The 14,080-nt window shown below is 44.0% G+C and overlaps 1 protein-coding gene across 1 annotated transcript in view; it reads left to right on the top strand.

Annotated features, from left to right (window-relative positions):
- The window catches only part of LOC139689947 (nucleolysin TIAR-like), a 99,346-nt gene that overhangs the window by 70,848 nt on the left and 14,418 nt on the right, over positions 1-14,080 (top strand). Inside the window, exon 4 of the mRNA XM_071587096.1 lies at positions 13,731-13,911. Within this exon, the coding sequence (XP_071443197.1) occupies positions 13,731-13,911 (181 nt within the window). The remainder of the gene's footprint in view (positions 1-13,730; positions 13,912-14,080) is intronic.

Genomic DNA, 14,080 nt, shown 5'->3' with positions numbered 1-14,080 from the left:
TCATTATAAATTCATTTGCAAAATTTTCCGGCTAATAAATTAATATAAAATTAATGTGGCTTGGGTAATGAAATATTCAAGAGGAAATGAGTTTTTCCCTAGGCATGAAAAATGTTGTTCACGTTTGGAATAAAAGAAAAATAAATGAGCTTTCCCCGGGAAAAAAAATTCCGATGATCTCGTATGTAGGTGTTACTTTTTATAATTTTTGCACATCATTTGATTTCGGGTTTGAAAAGCAGCTTGCTTCATATTTTTTTTTTGCTCGGCGTCGTCCATTTTATGACCAGAAGGGGGTGGTTGTTAGTTTTTCCGCAGTTCCCGCGGACCCGTGCCCATATCCCTGTGTGCTGGCTGGCCTCTCTTTCACAATGCTCGTGCCCCTGCGCCTGGCGTTCGTCAACTTTTCTGCTCCGCTCGTGTTTTGTTTCGCTTTCCACCGCCAATGCGAGCCAAGTAGTAGCACATCGATCCCTTTATGCATTTCACAAAAGACCCATGCGAGGCCACTCGTGAAAGGCTGTCAATTTCCGGACTCGAGAGTAATTGATAACTTCTTTCGCCCCGCACCACATCGCCGTCGTGGGGCCGGATCCGAGTTCGACAAGTGCCTGTGGCGGAGAGGGGGTGGGGACAAGCCGAAGGATTAAGTTGTCGTGGCGGCGTTCACACTCGGTGCTCACCGTGCACAGGACGGTCACCCGCGCTCGACGGGGGGACAGCGGCTGGCGTGCGAAATTCTGGGCCGGTTTCGTCGTCAGGTCGAAATAAATTCTAGCCTTACCCATTATTTTGGGAATACCTGGAGACGCAACTCAGCATTTTAATTCTGTCGCACGGACAGCACACGAAATCCCTGATTCCGAAACTAGGTCTTTGAGGGAAGCAGATGAGCGTAGGTTGCAACTCTGTGGAGGACCGTGAGAATCATACGCTGGGCAGAATGTAGGGCCAACGAGGGGGCGGAGAAAGATTTTGTGTGGAAGAATTTCCAAGACTAGGTAAAATTGTAATTAGATAGATAGTCTTCTTTACTTTGGGACGAGATAGAGACTATGGAGTCTCTTCTACTACCTAACCCCTAAACCCTAGTTCATGGAAGCGGCAAATTTTGAGCAGCAGGAGAGGCATTTCATATTGTTCAGGAGTTTTTTTTAGATGCAATGAATGATTAATGTATCTGAATGAATTCGTTTTCAAGAGCCATATAATATGGATCTCAAATATTTTCGAGAAAATTTAATTAAAAATATAATACTCTCTTTAAGTATATCGTAGGCGGGGCAGCACCGCGATCTACAATTTTAAATTTGCAGGAGTAACAATTGGAACGCCGTTTCCTCTGAAGGCTTTTCAGGTCGAAAGGGAGGGGTCAAACTCGGGCGTGCCCTGTTTCCCTCGGACGCCGAGTATTGCCTGACCACTTCCCGTCAATCATCACTCAGGCCTTCCTCCTGCACACTAGTGCGCAGGGGGAGGCGCTTCCGGTAAGTGGCGCCACCATAGCTCCCCTCCCTTTATTCCTGTTGGAATGCGCCTTGACGGGATAAGGAAGATCTCTCTATCATTCAAACCTCAAACTTCTCACGTTCGTTTGGCGGAAAAGCACGGAGGTAGTTGGCACTTCTGTCCCTTAAATCATGTGTGCATTGTCACTCTGTTGAATTCTTAATTATTATGTCATAATTCTTAGGGATTTGTATTTAGTTTTGAGAACAGAAGAGCATCACACTAACAGAGATAAAAACTCTTAAAATTTTCCATTTGTTAAAGATTTATTATCGACTAGTTTCGATGTACTACATCATTTTCAAGTGAAGCTTTTATGAAGACTTACATCAAAACCAGTCGACAATAAGTCTTTATTAAACTGAAAATTACAACGTTTTCGTCTATCTAACGTCTCGTATTATGGAATGGTTCCACAACATCAAGCATGAATCTGTAATTTATATTAGAAGAGTATTATTATGTTGATTTCATACAGAATAAATATATTTACTTCAAGGAGTTAGCATGTTCCTAACAGCGTGACAATTTGTGTCGCAAAGTGCGGAAACGTGAGAAAAATGAAATGCGTATTTTTTCTTCAGGAATGATGTTGGTAAGGTGTCACTTTTTTCTTCGGCGTTTTGTTTACTAAATGAGCTCCATCGACGATTCATTTGCTTCGATCTACACTCAAGTCTCCGGATTCCCTCAGTTTTGAGTCCGCCCTGGCCCCGGTAATAAAGGCGCAATGCCTGGCGTGGGAGGATGCCTGTTGCTCGTCACCACTCGCTCGCCCTCCGCTGCCACGACCCCATCCCGACCCCTCGGGAGCCCTGCACGCCATTTTGCTTAAAACGTAAGCCTTTATTTCATCCTTCCGTGCGCTTTCGTGACCCCTGCCCGAAAGGAAAGCATATCCTACCCATCCCCCCCCCCTCCCACGACCCCCCGCTATTGTGAGGGCCACCCCGAGCGGGCCGCTCTTCTTCCTTCTACCGATCGCACAATGGGGCGCAACAGAATGGACCGCCCTCCCAACCCCTCGGCCCAGCCCTTCGCCGACTGCCCCGCGGCCCCAACTCCTCTTTTGTGGTACCAGAGTGCGATAACCTGGTGCGGGTGGCGAACCACATGCCGATTGGTCGGGTTCCGCCGCCCGTATTCAACGCCAGGGCCCAGGGTGGGGTCGGCGCCCCGGCGCTATCGGGCGGGTGGATTCAAGGGTGCCTACCCCGTGGTGCATGCACCCTTCTATTGCGTGTCTGGTCCCACACTCCTGCGCCTCGTGATATATTCGTCAGCAGAAGTAATGCCTCGCCGTCCCGTGGGACTCCGTCGGTGCGATTGAAAGCATCTCGGTTTGCGGCCACGTCAGGAAAGGAAGCTCTGTTGAAGATATGAGGTCATTTCTCTCGGGAAATAGTACATATATCCGATTTAATTGGAAGGCATTCTATCTTGAAGCTCTTTATCTTCTGTACTTATTTCTAGCCTTAAAAAAGTATGGGTTTATTATTACCGGGTAGGCATTCTCATTATCGGTAGAATGTCTTCCCATTTTTCGGGTCTTCAGCGCGTGCGTTGTCAACAAATTCAACGTACGCGGCGATGACCCGAAAAATGGAGAGAAATTCCACTGAATACTTGTAAACGTCTCGGCGACCTGAGAACCAAGGTTATTGATCAAACTTCTCCAAAGTCAAGTTGTCATGGAAAGAAAGGCCTACATAGAGCTCCACTTTTTATTCATCACTCTTTTTACGAATGTTGTATATAGCAGTTGCTTAAATTTCGATCTTAAATGCGAATATCGCCATCACAATTGTGCCTTAGTATAGGGTTTGCTCAACGGTAAAAGTGTGTGGGTTCAAATAAAAATTAATCCGGATGATGAATTGAGGAATAGAGAGGAATGTGTTTATGGATGTGCGCACGGGAGAAGCCAACCTTGCCCCCCCCCCCCAGGTTCAACACACCAAAATGAGAGGTCCCTGTTGGCTCGTTTGTAATTAGACGTTTTTCTTGCCAACGCGGACAATTGTCCGGCTTCCCTAGGTTTTGGTAGGGTAACGATCAAGCATCATCGTACACATTTTCAAGGAACGCCGCAATGAATATAGAGCCCTGCTTCGAAGATGCCAAACCTCGAAACCCTTCTCCTTCATTTGTATCGTCCAATACACATCTCCCCGTACCTCCCTCTTCGTCGCTTGCTCAGAAGCCCCCCCCCCCTATCGCAATATTGTCAACGCCCAAACAGCTATGCACGTATATATCGTCTCTTTCCACCACCTCCTTTTGAATTCGCCGCTCAGGGAATCACCGCCACCTTCTCCCCGACTCCATCCGTCGAAGTCTTCGACTTCCTCACCGGTCACTTCGATATCTCATTCACTCCATTGGACGTGTCTGAATCGGAAACTTTACGATCTCGCTCGCTCCGGCGGTGGACTTCATTTGTTTCGCGCATGCCATTTCGGTTTATCGTGGAACCATTGAAAATAATCGAACAGAAATGTTCGTCCCCAAAAGAGAATACATCACTTAGATTTTTTTGTTCATTTTGCACTAGAATGGTTCGAGGAATGCTTCGGGTGATTTGTTGTTTCTATGATACAAGGAATCCACCATTCCATCCTTCTATTTTTGTTCCTTAAAAGTAAACGTTCTGTATATTTCTTGAATTTAAAAAGGAGAAATGTAACGGACTCCGGGAACACTCCTCTGGAAATATGAAGCGTCGTAAAGAGCCATTCCGTCGTCACCGCCTCCTGCCAAATCTTCTTTTCTTGACTTCCCCGGGCGTAATAGAATTCTTACTTATATAGTATTCTCTCCGGCCTTGCCCGACTTTTTCTCTTCTCTTAATGTCCTCTCTAGCATAGTTCACTCGTTTTCACACCTCTGCACCCAACTTCACCTGTATATTTTATTTCCATGTTCACTCTTCTCCACACTGCTAAAGTTCCAGGAGATAATAATGTTATGAACTAAAAATTAGAGGCGATCTCTATTTGTGTTGCCAGGAGTGGTTCTAAATTTTGGACCAGAGTTAAAGGATGGGCACAGACCTAGTGCCGATGCTAATAAACCTTATGTTTATAGTCAGTTTTTCCATATTCCATTTTAGTGATAAAATATGTGGATATTATGTTTTTAAAGCAACTAAATGTAAACCATTGGGATAGTTTCAATTCAATGATCATACGATAGGTCTGTCCGCTTGAAAGAGAGGCGTTTTCCGGTCCGTTGGATATTTGCGTCCATCAGTTTTTTCGGTCCGCGATTAAAAAAAATGTTTTTGAATTAATATCGATATCGCTTTGTTTCCTCTTTACTTTACATAAAAAAACTCGCATCAAACTTTGTTAATTTTCATCATGGATTCGAAGGGTATGAATCCAATATTCCGGTTTTTAGCGCCGCTGGGATGATGCGTCACATCAAGCCAATGCGGCCGCCATATTAATAATCGAGTCGGGATTGCTAATTGCCGTGCGTGGCAGATAAATTATAAGTTAAATGAACTGTGTCACTTGTTTCCCTCCTTTTCAGCGTTTAATGTTTTCATACGTAATGTATTATGCATCCGCAATCAACAGAGGTTTTTCTTTCCTCTCGCGCCAGGCGCATTAAAATTTCACCTGGCGTTTCTTTTAATTTTAAACGATTTTTAAATGCAATATTGATAGAATATAAACTATTTTTCCTGTTCGTAAATGTTTAATTCTTTAATTAATGGTTTTTCTATCGGTGCGATGCTCCACTCAAAAATGATTATTCCCTCCCAATTATTATTCCCCTGGACCTCCATGCGTGCCGGGTCCCTCTACCTGGCCACAAAGGCCACCGGTTCAGTCGCCCACCTGAAGAGAAGGCATGCGCCCGTCGTCCACGCCTCTCATATCGCTCACTTCCTTGATTCGAAGGAGACACCAACCATTCCCAGTGTCAACCGACTCACTTCCCCCTGTTGGAGCGTTCCTGGAGACTGATCGCTGTGCGATCCACGGGGAACTAGGCATTTAGGGCTCCTCGGAGCAGTGCGCGGACGAACGCATAGGTCTGCTTAAGAGTGGCGAGTATTTCTCGTTACAGCGATGAAGCCCTGATTAGCTCAGCGCCCGAGACGCGCCCTCCGCTAAAGCCTAAAACGATTCAAAGGAGGATAGTTTAAACCCCTAAAGCTTCATGTCATTTTTGCGCGAGTGTTGAATGTTTATGGTGCTCCTAACAAATTTGACCACTAATTACGAAAGTTTAAATGGATTGAATGGTAGTTATAAATGGAAATAAATTATGTACTATTAAACTAAGACAGTAATCATTAAAATCCTTCAGTTAAAGAAGGCAACGTATTACTTCCACATTTGAGTCGTCAGACCCAGGTTTCGTTGGCATTCGTCCTCATCGTCGTCAAACTTGTATACTGCCGACTCAATTTCAATGGACGAACCAAGTTACGTATCCATGATATTTCATCATGAAACAGTTCCATAAAGTTTCACCGGGTACGGTGTACTTAATTCAGTTAAAGGTACCGGATTTTATGTTCAAGTGACCTTCGCAAGTTGGTAAAAACGTTTATTTCGACTCGTGGGCAATCGGAGGGGATCGCTGATCGTAGCAGGTACTCAGGACGTCATTTGTTCCTCTATTAAGCGGCATTGGGGGTATTTAAGGCTCACCACCCCATGTCTACCCCCGTCCCCCTTATTCCCTCTCACGCCAGCCCCTCGCCGGCAGGGATCAGGATGGCCCCGGCTGAAGACCTGAGGAGATATTTACCCTTGTTGCTGTTTTAGGCAGCGCCCTGTTGAGTGACGACTCTCCCGAGTTTCCCTTCAAAATGGGATCGCGCGACGAAAGCCGGGTTGCCAGGTTGCTTGTCTTTGACGCTGCTATGTGGTTTTTCTTTCCCGTCACCAGGCGCGGCGGATTCCCGTGGAGAGGGTTGGGAGGGGCGGAGAGGGATAATAAAATGCGATTCCGCACCCCAACCGCCTCCCTCCTCGCCTGTTTTTCTTTTCATTAGCCCGAACCCTTTTTCGCTCTCCCATCGCCCCAGGGTGTGTTTTCACACCGAAAGCTTCTTTTCTCGGGCCGCCCTTGTTTTCCCTCCCACGCCCTGCGTTCCTGGTCTCCCGCCGCACTCCCTCCCCCCTTTCCCTTTCCCCCCTTTTTCACCCTTCCCTCCATTTTCTTCCTCCCCCACAATCCTCCCTCCCCACAATACCCCCTGCACCTCCCTTACGCACAAATTCCCACGTTCACGATTGTCTGAAGCTTGCCTGCATGGGTTTCGTAAAATGTCGGTCCTTGCGAGAGCAAAACGTCGGAACGATGTACCGTTCACGGAGGCATTGGGTCATGTTTATGAAAGAAGGGTGCTGGCATTCAAGTATAGGGGTCCCCTCGGTACGGGTAATGTTAAATGTTCATGGTTTCACCTACCCGGGGATCGATTCTCTTGGGAAGAGGGTGGTGTGTGTTTTTCGGGCTCCAGCCAGGGTGTTCCCTCGTGTCTCGCCGGCGTCTGCCCTCGGGAAGGAGAAGTCTGAGAAGAGAGAAGTTCCATCTGTTGTTTGTGGCTGTTCATTTGTGACTGGGTTCGGCAGTCCAGTGGCTAGAGCGCTGCGCGATTGACCATACACTTGTTCCAGCGGCGTTCCCATTCCTGGAACGCTCCCGCGAAGGCATCATCGGGAACCTCTCGAAGACTCGTCGTCGACCTCTTCTCTGCCCTCCACGAACATCTTGTGCCACCGAAAGATCATGTTTCTGGACATGGCTGACTCCCCGTAAGCCTGGTTAATCATACCGACAGTTTCGGTAGACGATTTCCCAAGCTTTACCGCAAATTTGATGGAATAACGCTGCTCCAAAAACTTCGGCATCGCGTTCCGTGACGTGGGTCGAGCGTGGAGGTTCGCGTTAACAGAGCTCCTCACTACACCACAGCTGGAGCGGCGCGCCCAGGCCAGGAGTCAGTACACTTATTTTCCGGACGAACCCTGTATGTACTCGAGAGAGAGAGAGAAATATTTTCGTTCCACTATTAAGGAAACGGTGATTTCTCTAGATGTATTAGTAATGTGGACCGGGCAGAGGGAAGTGATTCATTTTCCGTCCTCATCAAGTTTAAAAAAACGTACTGCAAGAACCCTTCCGGCGACTTCCGACCACCAACAACCAGCTCAGAGTTCCTACTTTTCTGTGGGATTATTTCATCAAAATATTTTCTCCTCTGAATTGGATTTGTAATTGTAAAAAGCGTATCTGATTCTTACCACCATCCCAGCCCAAGTTGTGCCATAAATGTAGACTTGATTGCAAGGCGGTCTTGACGATTGAAGTAGGTAATCTTTTCTAGAACTTTGTGACGTGTAAACACATGCACATACATGGACATGTATAAGTAATCTGTCTAGGACTCGCCAGTTAAGTTATGCTGCGTACGCTTCTTTTGTTAAGTGCCTTGTATTTTCAATTCAGTTCTTAGTTTTATTAAACCCACCGTGGTGATGCCATTTGTTACTGGACGCGACCTTGAGCTTTCGGAGGAGAGAAGGAAGTCCCTCTTTGCCCAGTGTCACGCGGATCTCTCTTTGAATCCCCTTTAACTAATTCCTGTTAGGTAGCAGGTGGTGTAGTTAGCATCGGTCAGAAATTTTGGCATGTTTGAGCTTCTCGTGAGGAAGTCTTTCGTCTCCCTGTCTGGCGGAGGCACCCAATAGGAATGATTTCGATCGCCTCCCGACGCAGCGCCTGACCCCTTCGCAGCGCCTGACCCCTTCGCCGCCCCATCCCCCCTGCTCCTCCCGCCCCGTCCCCGCACCCTTTTACGTCGCCGCTCGCTTTCTCTTGCAGGAGACGCCCTCGAGGAGGAGCGCCGCCCTCCCGATCGAATTCATTCCCTCACCACGCCGAGTCCATAAGCATCACCTCGCTCTCACCCCCTCCCCTCCCCCCGCCCCTCGCAGTTTTGATAAGCGGTCTCCCCGTGTTGCCAGAAAGCCTTCTCATGTTTGTTTGTCGTATGTTAGAGGCTAGAGGGGGGCGCGGGGCCGAAGTTTCGGATCTTTCTCGCAGCTCAGGAGAGAGATCTTTTGAGGAGAAAGAGAGAGGTGGAGGGACTAGAGGATAGAGGGGTGTGTAGACGCGGAGAAAGTTAAGCAGGGGTTGTGCGAAGGGGTTGGGGGGGCGGAGGGAGAGCCTGGGGCGGCGGATGGGGAACGAGAATAATAATCGAGAGCATTTCTGTTTTGCCCCAGTGGAAGAGGGTGGGCAAGTGGAGTGATATCGAGTGGGATGTGGGGGCAGGGAGGGATAGAGAGGGGGCAAAGCGCTCAGCGCTGCCGCTCGCATTCCCTCTCTTCCGGCCCCCGGCTCTCAAAAAGTGCGCGGACGCGGCTTCCCACACCGCCACCTCGACACTGGTGCACTGGAACAGGGAAGTAATAATCATTTGAGCTCCTGCCTTGTTGGAGTCAGGGGTGGGGTTTTTTTGATGGGGGGAGGGGGCAATTATCTTCCATGCATGCCCCATCTGCCCGAAACATTCATATTTGCTGAAAAAAAATGAAGGTGCGTAGTGATCTGGTATCATGCTCTTCGAAAATCTGCCCCGGGAGTCTTTCTTGTGCTTAAGTCCTTTCCGTCGTCCTTAGGATGTGGAGAGTGTGTGCTCGTCATCGGGAAGGGAAGTAAATGTCAGGAATTTTTGCATTTTTAGCCGGAGACAAAAAGCTATCGACCCTCTTCCTATCTCTCGTGATAACTCCCATTTAAAATTTAATCCTCTATCTCTTGTGCGTCAATCTCTACCGCAAGGTTCCATTTTATGACCTAGATTAACTCATATGCGTTATTCCGTATTGACGAATCCAATCGGCGGTTTTTCAGCATCGTTTCACAACCCTGATGAATGAAAAATATTTTGCTGGCCACTGTACTCGTTCCCGCGGCTTCTTTAGAATGGAAATGAGCCTTTCGCCCGTTCTGTTAGTGAGACGGTTTGAGTGGTTTTAAAGAAAGTTATTAGAATACTAGGAAGTGTGGAGTGTGTTTATGATTTTTAAGATTCCCATTATCGTATTCGATGCATGAGAAGTATTACTGTGCTTAGGATATTGGCTCTGAGTCGCGCTAACCTTCTCGGAAACGGGCAATAATTTTCGGTGAGTAAAATATGGGTCTTCAATCGAGAAATTTGCTTAGTTCAAAAAATTAGGAAGAATATTTTGATATTTCTTACACATCTGAATATGTGGGATAAAGTTCGATACATCGGAATTAACCTGATATATCTGAAATATTGAAGTAATGAAATACGTTCGCTTTATAGTAAGGCAGCAAGATTTTTTTTCCTTTCTATCTTGAAAAATTCTCGTTGAGACGGTGTCGTAAAAGTTCTTCTTTTGGAAATTGCCAGTAGCCATATTATCAGCGATAGCAACACAACTACCGCAGTAATTAAATGTAGCTCAAAGTATTTATAAGATTTCCTATTTCTGTTTATCGGGAATGCGTGCGGTTTCTTCCCAGGCCGAAAACTAAGGTTCAATCCAGGAGGTTCATTGGCGTGGGGAAAAAACCGTACCCCCCTCAAGGGCTACGATCTCGCTTAAGTGGAAAACAAATATTTTTAGTGATGGGCAGATTTACCTAAAAAGTCAAAAAAAAGAAACCCCTACTTGCGTGCACTTTCTCGAACGGCATATCAAGAACTGTACAAATCTGTTTTTCGATATTTGCAGTTCCATTTTGACTCTATTTGTATTTCATCCTGTGTGATTAGTGCTTTTGTTGAATTTCATGGGAATTTTACTCTGCGAGTTTAATACCGTCTCTCGTTTTAGAGTGAGCTGATGATAACGGTACAATAGAAGTATCCCCCTTCCTCCTCTCTCTTGACCAGTCCTAAACTATCTAACGACCTAATGGGTGCAAGCAACCACTATAAGGTAGCAACTGTTTAAGGTTTTGCACCTTAAACAGTTGCTACCGCGTGTCAGCCACTGGACTCCCCCCGTGATGGCTTGCATGGTAAGATACCTAGGAATTGCCTAGGGGTGCAACCAGAATGTTTTCATGAGCGTGAACCAGGTACGTGCATAGCGCTGCCATTAGCTTTCAGGCGTAATAGGTGAAGGGACAAGCTGGCAGCATTGGAGTGGCGAACTAGATTCCGAGATCACAAGTAATTGTTGTAATTTATTCACCCAGATGTGTGAATTATTTTTCAAGGTGTAGGTCGTTAAGAATAATATAACTTTAAAAATTGTGAATGAATTCGTATTTCCGCCGAAGTTTTGTGTGTGGAACAACCAAGTATTTACTACTTGTCTTTTATGAAAGTAAGAGTCCGATGTCAATTCGGAAAGGTTGCACTGAGCATGGCTTTCCTTGCTTGCATTGCCCCCAAAGGAGCTTAATCTCAGATGTTACCTGTGGTATATACGACATACACACGCATTGTACCGGTAACAATGTGTTTTGAGTGAATTTGCATAGTCTAGTTAGTTTTATTTTCATCATTCTTTGATTTTTGGCCAAGTTTGAACGATAAACTGTAGTGTATTATCTAGACTGGCGTATTCATTCATTGGAATATGCCGCCTCAGTAGTGGATTTTCAATTGACCCTCCAACTGACCTGGAAACTGAAAAGTTGTGCTGGATATGTGTGGCTGTTTACTGAATGGCAAATTGACATACCTACTCTGTTGCTTCTTTTTTCTCCCTTGCCCCTTGCTTTCTCCTTCTCCCTCAGAAATTCCACCCCTTCCCTTCCCCCTCTCTCTACGACCGCGTCCTCATATCACCCGACTTTACACTGCCGTCTGTCTGGCCTGGAAATGCATTCGCTGATACCAATGGAGGAGAAACCTCTCTCTCTCTCCCCTGCCTCTTGCACCAAACCCATTGACAGAGATTAATTGTTCGGCGCGCCACCCAAATTCGTTCGCATTTATTTGTCTTTGTTTCAATTTTCTTTTCATTTTTTAAATTTCTTTATTTCTCAGAGTATTAACAGTTCATTTTTCACTGGAGACGATCAGCACCTCACAGTAATGACTTTGTTAGTAAAGTTCAATCAGATTTTTAAGATACTATAATTATAGCTAATAGTTGTTCTGTTCTATTTTTCTTTTTTTAATGAAAATGTATTTCACGTACCTCTGGATTATTTCGAGGTAGCATTTGCAGTGACGGACATGCTTATTATTATTTTTTCTTAAATTGAATGTAGTTGTCAGCCTAAATCAGTTCTGTTGCACTAGTGTTAGTTTTGAAAATCTATTTAATGGAGAGGATTGCTGAATATTTGCGTAGGCATTTCTTAGATTGAGTACTCACCAGAATTCAAAATTTCCGTGACAATTGTATATTTTTAATAGCACTAATGGAATTTTTACTAAAATTTTGAAATGAGAACCTCGTATTTTGTTTTTTGGCAGAATGGTCCACCATTTTCCTCCTCCATATTTAACAAAATGGCTTAAATTGAATGAAAATTCTGGGAAAGTCGTGCAAGTTGACATGAGTAGGTTCTTTAGCAAATGAGAAAAGCACAATGGCTTTAATTTGGTTTTTATAAAATATTAAAATACAAATTTTTTAGACCTATTTGTACATTGATAATGGCTATAAAGGCTTAAACAAACGTTTTTAAATTCCATGAGAGAAATTTATGTGAATAACTGAATATTTTGTTTTAATGTGCTCACACGAGGCATTGTGCTGTGGTGTGGTAAAACGGCGATGGTGATGACTACGAGGACCACAAATGCTGAACTCAGTTTCAAAACGTTTTGTGTTTCAGATTGATTTCTGCCTCATAATCTCTCGTACAAACCAAACGGTGTAAGTTGGAACCCTTCGTTTTTTATTCGAATGTTTTTCTTATTTAATTTTTTTATTATATTCTCTCCTTCTATTTTTAATATGGAAAATCTATTATGGGTTTTCTTTTTCTTTTTTTATAATTTATATTATCCATACCTGTGAGTTTACTCACGTGAGCCTACCACTCTCTTTTTAACTATCCTTTGAAAAAAAATATGAGAACCCAATTCCCTTTCAACCATCTCCTAAACCTGCTATGGTATAGACTGTTGTTCTCCTTTGACCAATGCATGCTCTAGACTGCCCAAAAAGAACCCCTTCGCTGTGCCAAATCCCAATACCAAACCTAAGAGAGACAGTAGGTATGACCCCTTTTTTATACCAGATTTTTTTCTTTTTCCTAATATTATAAATATATATATATTTAATAATTTTCACTAGTAGCGCTCAGAGTTGATTCAATATTTCTGTTAGTAAATCAAAACATAAACACTTTATCTGCTGTTGGCAAAAAACGAGGTAAGCTGCCTTTATTCTTATTTTTTCTTGTTTGCTATACTTTTCTTACATTTGAATATTTTGGGCAGAGTTTTTTTTTCCTTGCAGTCCTTTACTTTTCTTGGGCAAAGAGAAAAGTGAATGCTTTTAGCCATGAGAGGGTCATCCGGGAGAAGTATTTTCCTATTAGAAGTTATTTTTAAAAGTCTCTTCTTTAAACACTTTTATCATGTGTATATGTGTGCAAAAGATTGGCAGTTTCTTCACTATCCACAATAAGAACAATTTTTTATATAATTAATGATGATGATGATGATCTGAGTTCAGCACCACTTGGGTTTCTATTAAATTCTTATTTTTAAGATTAAGTAAACAAATCTCTAAGCGAGTCTTGTTCTGTGGCAAGGTAAGTGATGTAACAGGTGAGTTTTTACAGGTCTATTAAATCGTACCTTCATTACATATTTTTTTGGCCAGATAAACTAATATTTAGTACATAGGTCCTGTGCACCAAACTCAATTTATTAATTTTTCTTGCTATCGGTAACATTCTATTGTTAATACCTTCCTTCTATGGTTGTGGGATTTGCTTGCCTATATTCATCATAGACAAAATGTGTACTTGCATAAATATATACTAAAAATACTCACTCGGTACTGGCATTTAAAAGGTAATTAATATAAATTATGTTTTCTCTTTCTCTCTCTCCCTCCCCCTCCACCCCCCTTGACCTTGATCACCTATTTTTTTTACTCCCTCCACTATTTGCTGGTCAATGCAATTCAAATATTTCCTCTCTACCTTTTACTGCCATCCTGATCCATCCTCTCTCTTACCTGGCAACACCCGTGCCTAAAATCAACGAAACACGTTTTTGCCTGCCCCAAAAGTGAATTGCAAGCCACTCACCTTTGACGAGGTGTACAACCAGTCCAGCCCTACAAACTGCACAGTTTACTGTGGAGGAATCGCTTCTGGGCTCACTGAAGAGTTAATGCAGAAAACCTTTTCGCCATTTGGTCAGATCCAGGAAATCCGTGTTTTTAAGGATAAAGGATACGCCTTTGTACGGTATGTTGCTAAATCATTCGTTTTTCTTTTTTCACAGTAACAGTATTTTCAACTGTACATGCCAATTTTATTCAATTGTAATGAGCATGATATATTACGCTTACTTTTTGTTATAATTCTCCTGTTCTCATAAACAGAAAATTATTATAAATTCTTGAATGGTTATCAA

This window comes from Hetaerina americana, unplaced genomic scaffold (genome assembly GCF_022747635.1).
Source record: "Hetaerina americana unplaced genomic scaffold, ioHetAmer1.1.p SCAF_291, whole genome shotgun sequence".
Lineage (NCBI taxonomy): Eukaryota > Metazoa > Arthropoda > Insecta > Odonata > Calopterygidae > Hetaerina > Hetaerina americana.
Note: the sequence above shows the minus strand (reverse complement) of the source record. Positions and strands in the feature narration are given on the sequence as shown.